At 41.1% G+C, this 19,798-nt stretch overlaps 1 protein-coding gene across 2 annotated transcripts in view; it reads left to right on the forward strand.

Annotated features, from left to right (window-relative positions):
* LOC144268826 (uncharacterized) overlaps positions 1-19,798 on the forward strand; it is a 195,543-nt gene that overhangs the window by 21,311 nt on the left and 154,434 nt on the right. For both annotated transcript variants that reach the window (XM_077824079.1, XM_077824080.1), the window contains one exon: positions 8,362-8,483. In XM_077824079.1, the coding sequence (XP_077680205.1) occupies positions 8,362-8,483 (122 nt within the window). The remainder of the gene's footprint in view (positions 1-8,361; positions 8,484-19,798) is intronic.

A 19,798-nucleotide genomic window follows, 5' to 3' on the forward strand; every position in this document is an offset into this window, starting at 1 on the left:
CAAGTTAAGTGGTACATGAAAACACATTACATTACGTTACTGACAGGATCAAAACAGAAAGTGACACTTTTATGCAGTTGTGTATTTTGTGAATCAGGCCTGTAATTGGAATGTATTAAGGATTTCCTTGACTCTGCCCTATGCTATTCCTCCCCAGCTCCCCCCCAAAATAATCCAAGTAAACTACAAGGATATTTAACACATTTTAAGCTGTCCAGTTCTATGTAGTTCCTTGTAAAGTAACTTGGAATGATGATTCCAGCTCTGTAAGACATGTTCAGACAGAAACTCACACATACACATAGCAACACAAAGCACGAACCTGTTAAGGATTTCACCTTTTAAGAAATGACAGAATAATTACAGGACAACATGTCCTTCATGACTAAAAACAACCAAGCTAAAGTGCTTTCAAGGCTGGCATGGCCTACTTCTTTACTGGCAAGCTGCATAAATCATAAACTGTTAAGGGATTGATTCATGCAATATGTGATAGAAGTCAATATAGTATGTGTGCGTATAAAATATGTACAACACACACAGATACTGATCTAAATTCAGTTCTTAGTGATACATGTGAAAGAGCATACTAATAAATAGATATAATAGTCTAATATAAATATAAAATATCCAGGATACCAGTCATGCTTTTCTAATAGTACATAAGTGCTTCCATTTTAAACCCTCTTCATGAGAGGTTTTTAATGGCTGTCAGTTCAACCTCAGGTTGAAACTTGGTACATAAGAAGTTCTCAGCCCTGCAAGAATGTTTCTGGCTTTGTAAAAGACAAAAATTCTGTTACCTCATTTTACCTATTTTTTGGCTGGATGAAGATTTAAATGTTGTGGTTTACAGTGTTTTAAAAGGAAAAAAATCTTGCTCTACCTACACACACACACACATTAAGGCTGTATTTTTATAAATCTGTGTTGGCACGTTGAGGTACATTAATGGTCCTTGGAGGGTCAGCTTGGGTGGATAAGTGGTAAATTTTCTTGCAAGCATCTGTGACCTGATATGCTACCATTGTCTTTCAGATACTGTGGATATTCTATACTAGTAAAGTGGGGTTTCCCTTTCTGTACATTCTACTGTTCAGACTGCAAATATGCTCCTGTTTTAAATAAGGCCAAGGGAATCCTGAAGGATCCAAATGCAAGAGTGACCCAACCTCCGCAGGTTTGTTCGGAGGTTAAAGAAATCACACCTACAAGAAAATTGTACCTACTCCAAGCCCTGGGAACTTCTTCTCCCAAGCCTTAACTTTGAGGGACAAAGGGCCCTTCACAGAGCTTCTGTTTGTGCATGAACAATTTTGCACACAGACTTGTAGACTGTTTTTGAGCACGGTTATCTACATGTGCAGGCATTAGATTCTGTTTTTTTGTTCATGTAGATAATAGAATTTACATGCACAAACTCATTTGGGCTTAGTAGAGCTTGGGAGAACAGGTACTTAAGGTCTAGAGGACAGATGCACAGTAGGGGGCTGGTGGGATATTAAGTTGCTGGGTTTGGAATAATGAAATAGAGATGCCACAAAGTAAAGATGAAGGTACAGTTCTCATCTGTGTCTGAATTTCACTGAGTACAAAAGGAATTTAAATACAAAGAACAAAGTAACAATAGTATTAAAGGTATGCAGTGGAGTTGGCACCCACCTTTTGCAAGCATCCCCTCTGGTTGGATGTTTGTGTCCTTTCAGGTCTGGTGATCCCTTTCAGAGGTTCTCAGGCAGTTTTTTCAGCAGCTGAGTCCTCCTGCCAAGTCTCTCACACTGTCTGCATGTGAACCAGAACAGACCCCTTCCAGGGTATACCATCCATCAGGGCCCATCTCAGTACCCCTCTGGTGGTATCTCTAGTCCTCCTTGGGCTCTGTCTTTAAGTAGTCCTAGCCCTGGTATACAGCCAAATCCCCAGGGCTTCCTCCCTGAAGACACACTCTTCCTGCGGCCCTTCCTGGACTCAGTCCCCACTAAGTCGCAGTAGCCAGCCAGGAGCTCCTTCATTGCTCCCCTGGTTCCTGCTAGCAAACTGGTTTTGGCTCAGTCCTAGCAGCCAGCTAGGAGCCTCTCACTCCCCCAGTCCCTGCCCACACTGAGCTGTCTGTGGCCCTGCTTCTCTTCCAGCCAGGTACACAGTCCTTTTTTCTCCAGCTCCAAGCAGAAACTAACTGCTGCTCTGTTCTGCAGCTCCTTTTATATGGCCCTCCTGCCCCCCAGTTGGCTGTTCCAGCAGCCCCTCTGATTGGTTGCTTCCTCACAACCACTCTAGGCCACTTGGGAGACCTCTTCTTCACTCCTTTCCTGGGATGGGTGTGACAGAACCCTGAGGCCTCCAGCAGGGGACCTTTGGGCCTAGTTCACCCCATCACAAGGTGATTTTCCATTATGAAGGATAGCATTCATTTGAGACCCAAATTTTTCTCTCTTTACACATACTAGTAATTTTTTCACCTCTGGGGTCCAGTTCAGTGACAGCCTTTCCACCGCCTTTAATGTGATTTCAGTTGGACCCTAATACCTCACCTTATTAGTATTAGAATTGTTAAATTATTCAGTGGAGACTGTAGACCATAATAGGCCAGATCCTCAACTGGTGTAAATCTGCGTCGCTCCACTGATGTCAGAGGAGCTACATCAATTTATGCTAGCTGAGGATCTGGCTCTGTAGGTTTAGATACATAAAAGGGAATTTACATCACTTCAAAATCCTTAGTCTCCTATTTACCATCAGCACCCTCACATTTAGGGAATTTTGCATCTAGAGCCAAACTTTGCAGTTTAGATCCTCATCTAATTTCAGCCCATGACCTAAACTGGAGCCATTGCAGGTTGAGAACTATAATCGGGGATCCAATTTAAATTGACAAAAGTCAATAAATTATGGTGTCAGGCTGATTACTAGACCCAGTCCTACATTCCTCACTCAGACAAACTTTTTGAAATCAGTAGGGGTTTCCCTGGTGTCAGTGGGAAGTTTTCCTGAGTAAGGACTTGACTTTATTTCAGTGTTCAGCTTGTATGATATCAAGACCACTACAGCAATGCGCCATGGGGAGAAATATGGATGGAATAGCAGCCTTAATTCTGAATTTCTTGGCTTGTAAGTTCATTTTATATATCATTAAATTGTTCTGTGAAGGCTTTAGCCACATGTGTCCCATTAGAGTCATTGGGCCATATTCTCAGCTGGCGTAAATCAGTGTTGAACCATTAAAGTAAACAGAACGCTGCTGACTTTCATGAGCTGAGTATCCAGCCCATTAGGAGTGACGTGGCTATAAAACCTTGCATAGCACTTTGGAAGCGGTACCCCTTCAGTGCTGTTGCAATGTAGTTTTTATGATATTTATGAGAAACCCACTTCTGTGTGGCTCAAAAGCACTAACTAAATCCCATCAACTTTATACCATTCCCACTCCATAACTATTAATACTAATAATAACTAATGTTCTAAGTTATTGCTATCCGCTGTATCTCCCAGTGTGTGTTTGTCTGATTTTTTGCCTGTTTCTTAGATTGTAACTGTATTTGTCTTGTTCTGTATATGTACACAAACATACAGAGAACGCTATTAGCAGGAATTGTCTTGTACCGTGCAATAACCGTGCTTAACAAACAGTGTTCTGTATGTGTGTGTAATACATGGAATACATTATTAGTGGGGGCTGTCTTTATTTGTCTTGTGTGACAGGTGTAATCCAGGTGCTTAATAAATAATATACACACATGGATAATGTTATGTACTAAATGCCTTGAAAAAACAACGAGGAGTCCTTGTGGCACCTTAGAGACTAACACATTTATTTGAGCATAAGCTTTCATAGGCTAGAACGCGGGTTCTAGCCCACGAAAGTTTATGCCCAAATAAATGTGTTAGTCTCTAAGCCGCCACAAGGACTCCTCGTTGTTTTTGCTGATACAGACTAACACGGCTACCACTCTGATAAATGTCTTGAAACACCCTCATTCCTTTTTCACTTGGTAACTAATGAAATTATACTTAGGCAAGAACATATTGTGTTAGCAGTTCCTGTGTCTAGACTGAACTCCACTGGACTATTGGCTGTGCCAATGATTTGGCATAAACAGTTGAGGTCGTTTTTTCTTACAGGCAAGTCATTGGAAAGTGTGTTGCAACAATTTCCTTCCAATTACCTTCTTGGTGTGGAGGGTGGGGATTCATACTTAGTGAGATGTGGCAGTAAGTGTGCATGTGCTTTTCTGTTATATGCTGGCTAGATCTTTGGTAAGCACAGGAAGAATATAGCAACATCCATTTTTCCAGCTGCACAAATAATGGCAACACTGATCTGTGACCAAATGGTTTCTAGCAATTTTCTTTTTATATTCCATGGTAATATTGGAAAAATCTACCCCTAACCCAAACGAATCTTTTATATGCCATATGTCTCCATTTGACAAATAAAATGTGTGGATGGTTGAGAATGTGAGACAGTATCACTAAACATACTGCATATACACCCCGCTACAGTTTCAAAATACATAATGGCATTCTGGGCTGGAAGCTATATAACCCATCTACATCTGTTCACTTACATCCAAACCACTAGCTACACATGGTAATATATGTATCTTTTTTAATCCAGGAAGGGCCAGATTTTCAGACTGGCTCTTAGGAAGAAGGAGGGAAAGAGTGGGAAGTCAAGAAAAGATGAGGGACTTTTTAGTCTGGAGTATGTGGCGATAATATCCAGACATGTCATCACATTAATTCCATAATGCATACTTCTAGTAGCCATGACATTGGGAAATTTTTTTATCATTTATTCATATAGCTTCTTGTGTTGCTCAGCAATGTAGTATCTGAGTGCCTAAGAGAAACCAAGGAAACGAGCAGAAGCTTCAGATTCTAGTGTGGCTCAATTCCAGTAAATAAAAGTGAAGTAGCATGCATCATCCAATCTGAACGTTCCCCCTATTGTTTCTAAGGGTCATTGCCGATCTAGTCAGGACCGAAGCTCTGGCTTTAGACATCGTGCAGGATTGCATGGAGCACATCCAGAACCCAGTGATGTTTGCTTTGGGGCCCCTGACCATGGCCTGTTTAATTATTGATGCTCTGGCTAAAAACAGCAATAAGAAAAGGCATATTTTAGTCTTCGGAGAGCTGTTTGGGGAATGGAGGGGAGGGAGACTTCCTTTATATAGCAATATCCCTCTTCGCTGAAATCTATACAATTATAAAAAAACTGATGATTGCCGGCCCTTGTGTGCATCTGTATTTAGATACAGGTACATGGTATGCTAACTGAACCAGCATAACTTCTCTTAATTTTTTGTATATATATATTTTAGTCATTGCATTTTAGATCGTAATGCTCACCTAACTTGTTAAATTTTCATTAGGTACTTGGTGCCAAATTCAGGGGTGATGTATAATTTGGATTTCCATGCACTCATTTAGACTCTGTGTGCCTGATTCAAGTTGGAGTGTGTATGAGCATGTTTATGAATAGATATGAATCTAAAAGGTATTTTAATTTTGAGTAAAATGCACATTAAGGGGGTAAATTACGTTAACTTTGACTCTCTCTAGACTTTAAATTAGAGCCAATTAAAATTACATATAAATTCTTGAAAACCTATTCCATAGTTGTTTCTACATATAATACTTAGGACTAAGGATAGAAAAGGGTCCAGGTGGCCTGCACAGAGTGTAAAAGGAATTCTTACTCCCCCTTTCTTCCTCAGGATCAATGGCCAAGTCTTGGGCCACTTAGGAATTTTTCTCTTAATTGGGTTGCCCATTCCTACTCCTTGTTTAAATTTACACCCAGGAATAAGTACAGCGTTAGTTTTTTCCTTCCTAGATATGGATATACAGCTCAAAAATATGCAGGGAGATCAGAGAGGAGATGCTTTTCCAAAGGGTGGCAGACAATGTAGAAAAGGGAAGGAAATAGCCTCAATGGGAATGTAAAACATATCCTCATCTCTAAAAGTTTTTGAGAACTTAGAAAATTGTAATTGCAAGTCAGAAGTACTGTATGTGTTCCCAGGCAGCTTTAATTTGCATGACCAGCACTTACCTAGCACAGTACTATAGGTGTTGGATGCCTTGCAGAATTAAATGGGTCACATTTAATTGTTCTTCAATAATTGATCCTCTGTATTAGACATAAACAGGCTTTTTATCAGCTGTCAAGTGTCATGTCTTCCCTTTTCACTACATTTTCTTTGAAATTCATTTTCTTTAAATTCATTGTGGAGACAAGGTGTGTGGGTAATACCATATTCATTGTGGCCATTGCAAGGAAAGTTCCATTTGCTAACAGTGTCTGAGTTTCCCCATGCATTCCCTATGCCATGTAAATATAGGCAGTGGTGAGCTGGAGCCGGTTCGCAACGGTTCGCGCGAACCGGTTGTTAAATTTTGAAGCCGGTTTAGAACTGGTTGTTAAAGGGGTGGGCAAACTCCGGCCCGCGGGCCGCATCCAGCCCACAGGACGGTCCTGTCTGGCCTGCCTGAGCTCCCAGCTGGGGAGGCTCCCCTGGCTGAGAATCCCTTTTTAATTTTCACTCACCCGGTGACGCTTCAGGACTTTGGCGGTGGGTCCTTTACTCACTCTGGGTGTTCGGCGGCACTTCGGCGGCAGGTACTTCAGTGCCGCCAAAGACCCAGAGCGAGTGAGGTACCTGCCGCCGAAGTGCCACCGAAGACCCGGAGCGAGTGAAGTACCTGCCGCCGAAGTGCCACCGAAGACCCGGAGTGACTGAAGGAACCGGTTCTTCAGATTTTGGCAGCTCATCACTGAGTATAGGTGCTTATTCTGTACTTCTCTCACGTTTCTTTTTTTCACAAATGATTGTTCTTTAAATGCCAAATTGCCCTCAGATGTGTAAATGTGGCTCCTTGGAAGTCAGTGAGAGTTGGGTGCTTACATCTGAGCAAAAAATGTGGCCCTCTTAGATGCCAGTACTGTAGTACAAATCATGATGTCTGTTGCACTTTTCTAAAAGGTGTTTGAGTAGATTGAAATTGATTATCCTCATTTTGTCACATAAATCCACAGTGCCGCCACTGCCCATGGAGCAGCAACATGTGATGTGAGGGACAGTTTTTTTTCAGAAACCAGAAAAGGCAAAATGATGAGCAGCCTTCAGTGCAGATAGAGGTGGCAGGGGCCTTTTATCACCCATTTCACAAAAATCCAAGTATTTTCTCTGTGATTTCCACTGGGGTTTTTCTTTGTGATACATTACATATTAAGAATTGTTTCGTTCCCATTTGGTTCTGGAAAAGAGATTCCTTTCCCAGTGTTCAAATCTTTCTTTAAATAGCATCAAGCAAACTACTTCAGAAGTTAGTGCCTGAGTATGTAAGTATACTTGCATTTTGGATATTTTTTTAGCAGAATTCCATGAAGCCATTGCATCCGTTGCCAAATACAAGAGCAGCAGTTTAAAAAACAAAAAAGCTGGCTTACACAAAGAAAGCTTTAAAAAGCCATCAGCATATACTAGCATTCTTTATTTAATCATCCTGTCATTAAAACTATGCTTTGCAGCAGAATTCGAAACTGTAACATACTTCGAAGAAAGTCATAAAGAGCCAGACTTCCAAATTAATTAAAACAGCAGGTGCAATTTTGTGTGCATTTGGATTGCACAGGTTTATACACGTAAGATTTTGCATGTGCAAAAAATAGTTAATTTATGCTTGCAAATGCAGTAGGCACAAATCCAAGTTTTTGTGGGTGCAAAAGCTTGGATGTGAAAAACTGAGGATCAAATTCTCTGCTGATGTAAATGACCACGCTCTGCTGACATCAACAGAGCCAATTTGCACCAGCTAAAAATTTGACTGGTTGGGTGCAAGAACTTAAGCACAGTAAAGGCTCGATCATGGAAAGTGCTGAGCACTCCTAAGAAGTGTTGGGCACTCTGACTCCCAGTGATGTAAGTGCAAGTTTAAGGCCTCAGCATGTTGCAGGACTGAACTCTAAATTACCCCTTCAATAACAGAGGCTGCATTTGATGCACCTTCAAAAATTAGGCCCAAAATGTTCATTCTTTTTTAAAACAAAAAGCACTAAGATGCACAATGCACATTCTTTATAAGGGGATTTCATGGGACAGAAATGTATTTTTCCTGATAGATTGCCTTTAAGGACCCTTTTGAACACATTATCTCCACAATGTTCTTTAAATTTGACTGTTTAAAATAGAATAAGTTGGAAAACTCCCTTCAATGTGTTTTCAATTGTAGACAATGGCACTTTCATCCAACAATTTTGAGGAGATAACTTTTAATTGCAATAATAAGAACCACATGGGCTATGATTGATGCAAACCTGATGTGTTCTCTTACTTTATTAATCTTTTTAATTAGAGTCAAAAGAATGCTTTATCTGTCGAGAAGGAGACGAGATGGGTCGTGACGCTCTGCTGCACTTCTGTGACTGCAAAAACTTGATTGCTCACCAGAAGTGTGTGTTAACCTGGATACAAAAGGTGAGGGAACTAATGCAGAATATTCTCTTCCATCTTAGATTGTCTTTCATTCTGCACAGTACACCATATGTTGGTGTACTGTTATGATGAGCTTCCATTGGTTTTATTTGTGTTCTGTAAACCTTTTACAAACATATGGTTACAACCTCAAGTTCAGGGCGAGAAAAGGAGGTGTCGTTTTAAAACCTCTAGATGTCAGAGAACTTACTGACCAATCCCACAAGATATTGAGAAAATCCTGTAAGGTGCTGTGTACCTCAATTCCTATTAGTTTCAGAAGGAGTTGAGAGTGTTCAGTTCTTCACAGCACCTTGTAAGATCAGATCCCAAGTGGCAACAGTTTAAAGCCATTATGATTTTGTGTGTTGTGGACTATGCAATAAGAGCGAGATGTGACTTGGAGGGATTTCCACAGCTCTTGTTTAATTTGAAGTAGATATGGTGAATATTTTACGTCAGAACTGGTTAATGTGTTCACAAGCCCGGAACATACGAAGGGTTTGGGTTCAGTTTTCCCCATGGTTGTAACAAATGAAAACTAATAAGTAAGGTTTAGGTTTCATATATTTACTTGGGGCTTCCTGGCTTGCCAGAATTGTGAGCCGGACTAGTAGCCACACTGGAAAAACACCATGTGACTTTTCCCTTTTATTATAATTGGTTTTTATCATTCTTTATTTTATTAGTATAATTTTTCTATAGTGACAATGGTGTGTAATTAGGCACCAAACCAAAAAGCAAAGGCAAGACCTCGGTCCCAAAAAGCTTACGTTCTAAAAGTATTACATATCGGGGCTTTGCAGAGAGAGGCATAAAGTGACACAGTGTGGGTTAAAGAGAGGGAAAAAGTACAGGAAACGTATAAACTTAAGATCTTGAAAGGAAACCCAAAGCTACTGAGTTATACCTGGTTTTTGTGGTCAAAGCCACACATTTAGCATATTTCGATACAAAGCCCATAAATTAGCCTAAATCAGCACAATAAATTAGTGAACCTTGGCAAAATGTTTTGCAAACCTGGACTCTGTTCCTCATTTGTAATAAAACAAAAGAGCAAGCAGTTTTCAGATTTTTGGAGTTGTGTGAACTTTTTGCACAGCTCTAGCAACAACATATAAATTATATGGATTTCAGCCAGTGTTGTGGCTTGGTATTTTGTGCTAGAATGTTAGTACGTTGACTTTGGGTCTGACCCAAGCCCTTTGAAGTCAATGGGAGTCTTTAAACTTCATTGGGCTTTGCATCAAGTCTCTAGTTGTAAGGTGCTTTCTGGTGCCAAAGTGGGGAAGAGGGATGTTCTGTTGCCTGTATTCGCTGAAGGAAGGCAATGCAGAGAAATATGAACTGTTAAAGAAATACTTGCCAGATATTTGTGTTCTGTTCCCCCCTCAAAATAAATAAATAAAAAAAAATGGACTGGGTTTGGTGCAGGGGGTGGGCACGGAATAGCCTGTTATTTCTTTTAACATCAAGAGCCTGATACTTAAAAGGCTACCTATATAATTGGCTCCATCTTTGCAACTACAATTAATTGCAGGCTGAAAATTACAAGTGCAATTAGTTGTTGGTGCAAATGCTAATACATCTGCCTCCCTGATTATGGGCTGGTCTTGAGAGGTACTGAGCATCACTTCAATAGGAGCTGCTGATACTCAGCACCTTTTGGACTTAGGCTCTATGTCTGCAAGTTAGGTAATAAGATTGCTTAAATGTTAATATGTGCAGCTGTAAAATTAGAGGATAAGTTGAGACCATTGTAAAAATTTGATCTTTTATTAAGTTTACTGACTAAATTGCTATTTTTAGTCAAGCCAGTTCAGGCAGCCCTAGCAAAAGTAACTCAGAACACACAGTATCAGAGGGGCAGCCGTGTTAGTCTGTATCCACAAAAACAACAAGGAGTCCGGTGGCACCTTAAAGACTAACAGAGTTATTTGGGCATAAGCTTTCATGGGTAAAAAAACACCCGAAGAAAAGATCTGTATCTGAAGAAGTGGGTTTTTTACCCCCAAAAGCTTATGCCCAAATAAATCTGTTAGTCTTTAAGGTGCCACCAGACTCTTCATTGTTTTTCAGAACACACAACTCCCTAGAACCACTCTTTAATGTAACAAGAACGATGCTAGGGAGTTAAAATATCCAGAAAGGCTGTATTTGTTTCAATCTGTCATACTCAGCATGGGGATGTGTGGTGAAAGCATTGAGGGGGTTATTGCATCCTAGGATTCTAGAAGGGTGCCCTGGCAAACATTACTACACATATGTTTGTCATATCTAAATTATTAAGCAATTGAATTTAGCAATAATGACCATGAATTAACCATCTGTCAAAGATAAGAAATGTCTACTTTAACCCTCAGGCTGCCATAGATGCCTTTATATGGTGCCCACAACATTCCTTTGGTTGCCAAAATGGAAAGTGGCAGCAGCCCAAAAGTTAACTGAGGGGGATACATTCCCTTCCACGTTCTGAGAAATGATTTGCTAGATTGTTTCAGCCAAGCTTTAGCCATAAACTAGGAGTCGTTTCTGCGGATTGTTTTGATTGTGAGAAAGAATGACTTCTTTAGATTGCAAATAATTTTGAATATTTCTCCCTTTCTGAGAATCAGGGGAGTTGATTTTTAATGTTACTTGAGATGTGATATATGATGTATAGAAGCTCAGAATTTGTGAGGCCTTCTGGGCCCTCAGTATAAATTTTCCTTTCCTTCATTTCAACCCATTGTCTAAATGAGGCAACTAGGCCTTTTAAAAGTAGGGTATCAGCACCTCCAAACAGCATTGGAGCGGTCTGATACCACTTGAGTATTGTGGATATTTACTTGCCTATATTGTTAATTGACCAAATCAGGAAGTTGAATTGCATACTCAATACCAGAACAAAATTTCCATAGAAATGAATGGAACAATTCATTCTAAAATAGACAGCAAGTACTAGTCGATGACATCAAGTCATTCATTCATCTATATATCATTATTTTTACTCACTGCTTTTTACTCTAGGGGAACTTGCCTCCTTACACCTAGTCTTTAACCTATGTTCTTTCACGCATAACCTTCCTTTAGGTTTTTCTACATACATTACTTAAAAAAAAAAAATCCAGTAATTGTGTCACAGATAAACTATGCAGTCTGAGCTGGATGGCTTTTTATTGATATTTTCAACAAAGTTTCCCATATTTTGTCAGAAAAGTTTTATCGTGACTTGCACAATTATTTTTAACCTATTTAGACAGTACATGCATGTAGAATGGTAGAAATACATTTGGTTCTGAGGTAGTTAGGCATCTTTGTTTCTACAATCAAGGTTTATTTACATTTTCTCATCCTCTAGCAAAATAATCAGGAGTGCTTTAAGACTTCTTTGTCCTTACAACTTATATGATCTTCCTTATAGAATTTCAGAATATTTAACAAATGTCTCTTGGCAGGAAAAACAAAAGCAAGAATTTTAGGTGGCTGCTGTATCTAAAATTGTTTAAGTGTTTTTGTGTTCCCTGAAAGTACAGTAGATTGTTTACTTATTGCTAATACCTAAAATAATTACATTCTTCACACCTGTCTCTTGCAATATCTAAATGTAGGCACAAGACATGATCAGGTGGAACCTTTCTTCTCTCCCAGTTGTGAGGCTGCCAAGGTCTGAAACAGCCTTCAGTAACTTGGAGCAGCCAAGTAACTGTTCTAAGTTATGCTAGCTATAGTGGCCACATAAATTTGTCACTCTGTATGCCTTTATTGGAGGAATCCTCAACTGCCTATTGGATATAACAAGGGGCCTTTTGCACAGCTGGAGCAGGTTTGAGGATCTAGCCCAGGGTCAGAAAACAGGATGAAGCAGCTAAAACTGTTCATAAAATTCTCTTCTCCTATTTCAAATCTCTGTTTTGTGGCTACTCAAGTGGAATGGTGTGTCTGCATTTATTTATCTAGATAATTGTCCAGAAGATCTTCCTTCAAATTCAGATCAGATTTTCTTTTTTCTTCATCTCACCTTTACAGGGTTGCCATTCTGCTGCTCCATGACAAAGCTGCTATAGAACATGTGGACAGTGTAAAAAGAAACATAACTTTTCCTCCCTAGTTTGTAGTGAATATAGGGGGATCATGCTTCTAGTGTTTTAAAGATGTCCCATATTATGGTACATAAAGTCAGTATAGGGTAGATGTTATATATTTCTGCAATATTCACCTAATGGATCCTGCACTGTGATACCAATATAGGATTTTGTATTCTGCATGATTTTTGTACCAAAAATATTATATGATGCAGTCCCTTTAAAAATAACCTTTCCTTGTATTTTTTCATACAGTCCTTCTATTTCCTTGAAATGTAGGTGGTCACCATAAGTTAACATTCTTTTTACTCTCCCTACATCTGCTATGTGTTATCTGGTACGCACCTCTGACCCTGATATTCAACACAAGAATAAGAACAACTGCATCCTATTCAGCTGGCTACTTGCACTTTAACTCCAAATGATCAGTGGCTGTTGAATTAGCATGTGCCAGGAGCAGAAATTGCTGAGGCAGCATCAGGACTATTCAAACAGAGCTCTTCCACCTTCTTTTACATTTTGGATAATTAAGCAGGTCTCTAGGAATAAGCATGTCAGCAGAGTATATTTAGGAGAAAACTTTTATATAGACCAGGGTTAGGCTTTCCTGAAATAAAACAGGTCTAATATTGACTCATAACAGGAAGAAATTTGACAACAAAATATTTGTTTTTCTTACTTACTGAGTCAATACATTGTACATCTACATAGAGAATCTGTATCATTCCCTGCAGAAACATTACTCTCTAAAACATTGGAGGCCCAAACTCTGGGTTAGTAGCATCTTATTCCAGGACTAATCTTATTGACTTTGATGGAGCTATTCATAGAATCATAGAATATCAGGGTTGGAAGGGACCCCAGAAGGTCATCTAGTCCAACCCCCTGCTCGAAGCAGGACCAATTCACAGTTAAATCATCCCAGCCAGGGCTTTGTCAAGCCTGACCTTAAAAACCTCTAAAGAAGGAGATTCTACCACCTCCGTAGGTAACGCATTCCAGTGTTTCACCACCCTCATAGTGAAAAAGTTTTTCCTAATATCCAATCTAAACCTCCCCCACTGCAACTTGAGACCATTACTCCTCGTTCTGTCATCTGCTACCATTGAGAAAAGTCTAGAGCCATCCTCTTTGGAACCCCCTTCAGGTAGTTGAAAGCAGCTATCAAATCCCCCCCCATTCTTCTCTTCTGCAGACTAAACAATCCCAGCTCCCTCAGCCTCTCCTCATAAGTCATGTGTTCTAGACCCCTAATCATTTTTGTTGCCCTTCGCTGGACTCTCTCCAATTTATCCACATCCTTCTTGTAGTGTGGGGCCCAAAACTGGACACAGTACTCCAGATGAGGCCTCACCAAAGTCGAATAGAGGGGAACGATCATGTCCCTCGATCTGCTCGCTATGCCCCTACTTATACATCCCAAAATGCCATTGGCCTTCTTGGCAACAAGGGCACACTGCTGACTCATATCCAGCTTCTCGTCCACTGTCACCCCTAGGTCCTTTTCCGCAGAACTGCTGCCTAGCCATTCGGCCCCTAGTCTGTAGCGGTGCATTGGATTCTTCCGTCCTAAGTGCAGGACCCTGCACTTATCCTTATTGAACCTCATCAGATTTCTTTTGGCCCAATCCTCCCATTTGTCTAGGTCCTTCTATATCCTATCCCTCCCCTCCAGGATATCTACCACTCCTCCCAGTTTAGTATCATCCGCAAATTTGCTGAGAGTGCAATCTACACCATCCTCCAGATCATTTATGAAGATATTGAACAAAACTGGCCCCAGGACCGACCCCTGGGGCACTCCACTTGACACCGGCTGCCAAATAGACATGGAGCCATTGATCACTATCCGTTGAGCCCGACAATCTAGCCAGCTTTCTACCCACCTTATAGTGCATTCATCCAGCCCATACTTCCTTAACTTGCTGACAAGAATACTGTGGGAGACCGTGTCAAAAGCTTTGCTAAAGTCAAGAAACAATACATCCACAGCTTTCCCTTCATCCACAGAACCAGTAATCTCATCATAAAAGGCGATCAGATTAGTTAGGCATGACCTTCCCTTGGTGAATCCATGCTGGCTGTTCCTGATCACTTTCCTCTCATGCAAGTGCTTCAGGATTGATTCTTTGAGGACCTGCTCCATGATTTTTCCAGGGACTGAGGTGAGGCTGACTGGCCTGTAGTTCCCAGGATCCTCCTTCTTCCCTTTTTTAAAGATTGGCACTACATTAGCCTTTTTCCAGTCATCCGGGACTTCCCCCGTTCGCCACGAGTTTTCAAAGATAATGGCCAATGGCTCTGCAATCACAGCCGCCAATTCCTTCAGCACTCTCGGATGCAACTCGTCCGGCCCCATGGACTTGTGCACGTCCAGCTTTTCTAAATAGTCCCTAACCACCTCTATCTCCACAGAGGGCTGGCCATCTCTTCCCCATTTTGTGATGCCCAGCGCAGCAGTCTGGGAGCTGACCTTGTTAGTGAAGACAGAGGCAAAAAAAGCATTGAGTACATTAGCTTTTTCCACATCCTCTGTCACTAGGTTGCCTCCCTCATTCAGAAAGGGGCCCACACTTTTCTTGGCTTTCTTCTTGTTGCCAACATACCTGAAGAAACCCTTCTTGTTACTCTTGACATCTCTTGCTAGCTGCAGCTCCAGGTGCGATTTGGCTCTCCTGATATCATTCCTACATGCCCGAGCAATATTTTTATACTCTTCCCTGGTCATATGTCCAACCTTCCACTTCTTGTAAGCTTCTTTTTTATGTTTAAGATCCGCTAGGATTTCACCATTAAGCCAAGCTGGTCGCCTGCCATATTTACTATTCTTTCGACTCATCGGGATGGTTTGTCCCTGTAACCTCAACAGGGATTCCTTGAAATACAGCCAGCTCTCCTGGACTCCTTTCCCCTTCATGTTAGTCCCCCGGGGATCCTGGCCATCCGTTCCCTGAGGGAGTCAAAGTCTGCTTTCCTGAAGTCCAGGGTCCGTATCCTGCTGCTTACCTTTCTTCCCTGCGTCAGGATCCTGAACTAGAATAGAATAAGGTGCAATTTACTGTGAGTAAGAGTATCAGAATCTGAACCTAAATGCGAAGGTTCCTTTTGACCTTATCACTTCAAAACCCTTCTGATATTTTCCCTACTCGCAAAGAGGAATTAGAATGGCTTATTTGGACCCTGTTGTGGAAATAGGACTGCTGTCTTGCCTGCCAAGAGTGGAATGATTAAAACTTTGGGAACTGCCCAAAATAGAAACAGAATCTGTTTGTTTGTTTCTCAGACTTTTTGTCCTTTCTTCTTCCTTTGATTGGTGAGGTGTGAGGGAGTAGCCTCTTATAGTCCAATAATTCTCAAACCCACAATTTGAATTTTGAATTAGTCATACAGTGCTATTTGCCGAACAATGTGGTTGACCTATGTGATAATCTGCAATGTTCTGTAGTATTCTACAAGACCCTCAAACTCTCCTCTGCCATATTTGATTCCCTCTGCAGCTGCTATTGAAGTATTAAAATGCAGATTTGAGAACTTGGCAGTGAGGCAAGGAGTGTGTCTTATTGCCTGTTTATGGCTGCCAAAACATGTCTGTCCCTTGGTGGTTGACAGTAAAGCATATGGTATTTATGCAGGTCCCAAGTGCAAGAGCTCATTGTACCAATGCGTCTGCCACAATTTTAAAGTGATGGACTCACACTAAGAAAAGCTGTTCTGATAATGGTGATAGATCAGTGCATCTAGGTACAAGACCATCATCTGGGCTACAAATGTGGGAATACTTAGTGACTCAGATTTTTTTCTTAAATGGCTGTGCTTCTTCACTTGCCAAGTATATAGCTTTATGCATATCTGTATTTATATTTCACACCATTGACCAGGGAAAAATAGGTGCGGAATATGCTAATTATATAATTATAAGAGTATAGTACACTCACATGAAGGATGGTGAGGAAAAACTCAGTAGAACTCATGTTACGAAATAAAAATCCATGAATGACTTTTAGACTGCAAGCTCCCCATTCTGACTACAGTGCCAGCCAGTCAAAGGTGAATTCAGATGACACTGTGACGGGGATCTGTTTTCCTGTTCCCAATGTGTGCCTGTACATCTAATAAATGTATGTTTGGAGTAGGCAGTTTTTTATTTTACTAGCAGGTTAAGATACAGTTCTTAAACAGGTGAGCTTCTCACCCAAAATCAATTTTTTTTGAGAAAGGGCATACTGAAACAACAAGGGTAGCAAAGAATTGTAGAGGTATTATAAAGGATGTGTCGAAAGAATAGTAAATATGGCAGGCGACCAGCTTGGCTTAACAGTGAAATCCTTGTGGATCTTAAACATAAAAAAGAAGCTTACAAGATGTGGAAGATTGGACAAATGACCAGGGAAGAGTATAAAAATGTTGCTCGAGCATGTAGGAATGAAATCAGGAGGGCCAAATCGCACCTCGAGCTGCAGCTAGCTAGAGATGTTAAGTGTAACAAGAAGGGTTTCTTCAGGTATGTTGGCAACAAGAAGAAAGCCAAGGAAAGTGTGGGCCCCTTACTGAATGAGGGAGGCAACCTAGTGACAGAGGATGTGGAAAAAGCTAATGTACTCAATGCTTTTTTTGCCTCTGTCTTCACGAACAAGGTCAGCTCCCAGACTGCTGTGCTGGGCAACATAGCATGGGGAGTAGGTGACCAGCCCTTGTGGAGAAAGAAGTGGTTTGGGACTATTTAGAAAAGCTGGATGTGCACAAGTTGCATCCGACAGTGCTAAAGGAGTTGGCGGCTGTGATTGCAGAGCCATTGGCCATTATCTTTGAAAACTCATGGCGATTGGGGGAAGTCCCGGACGACTGGAAAAAGGCTAATGCAGTGCCCATCTTCAAAAAACAGAAGAAGGAGGATCCTGGGAACTACAGGCCAGTCAGCCTCACCTCAGTCCCTGGAAAAATCATGGAGCAGGTCCTCAAAGAATCAATCCTGAAGCACTTACACGGGAGGAAAGTGATCAGGAACAGTCAGCATGGATTCACCAAGGGAAAGTCATGCCTGACTAATCTAATCGCCTTCTATGATGAGATTACTGGTTCTGTGGATGAAGGGAAAGCTGTGGATGTATTGTTTCTTGACTTTAGCAAAGCTTTTGACACGGTCTCCCACAGTATTCTTGCCAGCAAGTTAAGGAAGTATGGGCTGGATGAATGCACTATAAGGTGGGTAGAAAGCTGGCTAGATTGTTGGGCTCAACGGGTAGTGATCAATGGCTCCATGTCTAGTTGGCAGCCGGTATCAAGTGGAGTGCCCCAAGGGTCGGTCCTGGGGCCGGTTTTGTTCAATATCTTCATAAATGATCTGGAGGATGGTGTGGATTGCACTCTCAGCAAATTTGCGGATGATACTAAACTAGGAGGAGTGGTAGATACTGTGGCAGGTAGTGATAGGATTCAGAGGGACCTAGACAAATTGGAGGATTGGGCCAAAAGAAATCTGATGAGGTTCAACAAGGATAAGTGCAGGGTCCTGCACTTAGGACGGAAGAATCCAATGCACCGCTACAGACTAGGGACCGAATGTCTAGGCAGAAGTTCTGCAGAAAAGTACCTAGGGGTGACAGTGGACGAGAAGCTGGATATGAGTCAACAGTGTGCCCTTGTTGCCAAGAAGGCCAATGGCATTTTCGTTGTATAAGTAGGGGCATAGCGAGCAGATCGAGGGACGAGATCGTTCCCCTCTATTCGACATTGGTGAGGCCTCATCTGGAGTACTGTGTCCAGTTTTGGGCCCCACACTACAAGAAGGATGTAGAAAAATTGGATAGAATCCAGCGAAGCGCAACAAAAATGATTAGGGGTCTGGAACACATGACTTATGAGGAGAGGCTGAGGGAACTGGGATTGTTTAGTCTGCAGAAGAGAAGAATGAGGGGGGATTTGATAGCTGCTTTCAACTACCTGAAAGGGGGTTCCAAAGAGGATGGTTCTAGACTATTCTCAGTGGTAGAAGATGACAGGACAAGGAGTAATGGTCTCAAGTTGCAGTGGGGGAGGTTTAGATTGGATATTAGGAAAAACTTCTTCGCTAGGAGGGTGGTGAAACACTGGAATGCGTTACCTACGGAGGCGGTGGAATCTCCTTCCTTTGAGGTTTTTAAGGTCAGGCTTGACAAAGCCCTGGCTGGGATGATTTAATTGGGGATTGGTCCTGCTTTGAGCAGGGGGTTGGACTAGATGACCTCCTGAGGTCCCTTCCAAGCCTGATATTCTATGATTCTAGGACTGAGTTTGCACCATGTTAAAAGTCATGAAAAAAATCTATCTTTTGGCTCCCTCCTGACTCTGCCTATATTAATAAGTGGTTTGGTTAATCTGAAAGGTAGTTCCCTGAGTAGGAGACTTGGGTTTCGGGCATCACATCAAAATTGTATGTGCTTAGGGAACACTCCTGAAGTGTGTGTGGGCTTGGGGGTTGGCTTTTCTTCTTCTTCTTCTTCTTCTTCTCCAGAGATTGGAAATTATTTGTGGTGGAATTCTTCTAGTTATGAATTATTTTTACAGCTGTTAAATAAATAAATACTATGGGCTGATTCATCCCCAAGTAGCCAACATTCACTTTTTCTTTCGTGTCTGAAAGAGTGTTGCAAGTACCCAAATACAATAATTGTGCCATTTGTTTGTCATGCCCTTTTTTGACTATGGGTTACTCAGTGGATGTCCAAAATGATCCTTAACCACATTGTATAAAGCTCAGAACTGTAATCCTAAAATAATTATCTTGATAAGTGCTCCTCAGTTGCCACCGGGCAATAACTTCATCCCTGTCCTCTTAAAAGGAGTTTAAAATGAAGACACAAATTTCATATTCTTATTTAATTTTGTTGAGAGTAAACTAAGAAAATAATATTTTAAATAATTCCATGCTGGCCCCTGTGAGATATCAGCATAATTTTATGTAAGATACCTTTATTTAATATGCATTTATTGATTAATAAAGAAATACATTCTGTTTGTAAACCAAATGATTGGTCCAGTGGCACAAAACAATAATGCAATGAAGCCTCTAATTCATTAAATTGGAATATAGGGATTGAATTACTAATTTATGTTGGTTTTCATATCATGTTATAAATTATACTGTTCTAAAATGTAGGAGGAAAATATTCCCCATGATGGTGGTTACCTACAGTTCCAACTAGTAAGGTTATATATGACTCCAGGGAGATGAAGTAGGGGGAGGCACTGGAGATTTTGCAGACTGACATGGTTCCC

The sequence above is a fragment of the Eretmochelys imbricata genome, chromosome 8 (assembly GCF_965152235.1).
Source record: "Eretmochelys imbricata isolate rEreImb1 chromosome 8, rEreImb1.hap1, whole genome shotgun sequence".
In the NCBI taxonomy this organism is placed as follows: Eukaryota; Metazoa; Chordata; order Testudines; family Cheloniidae; genus Eretmochelys; species Eretmochelys imbricata.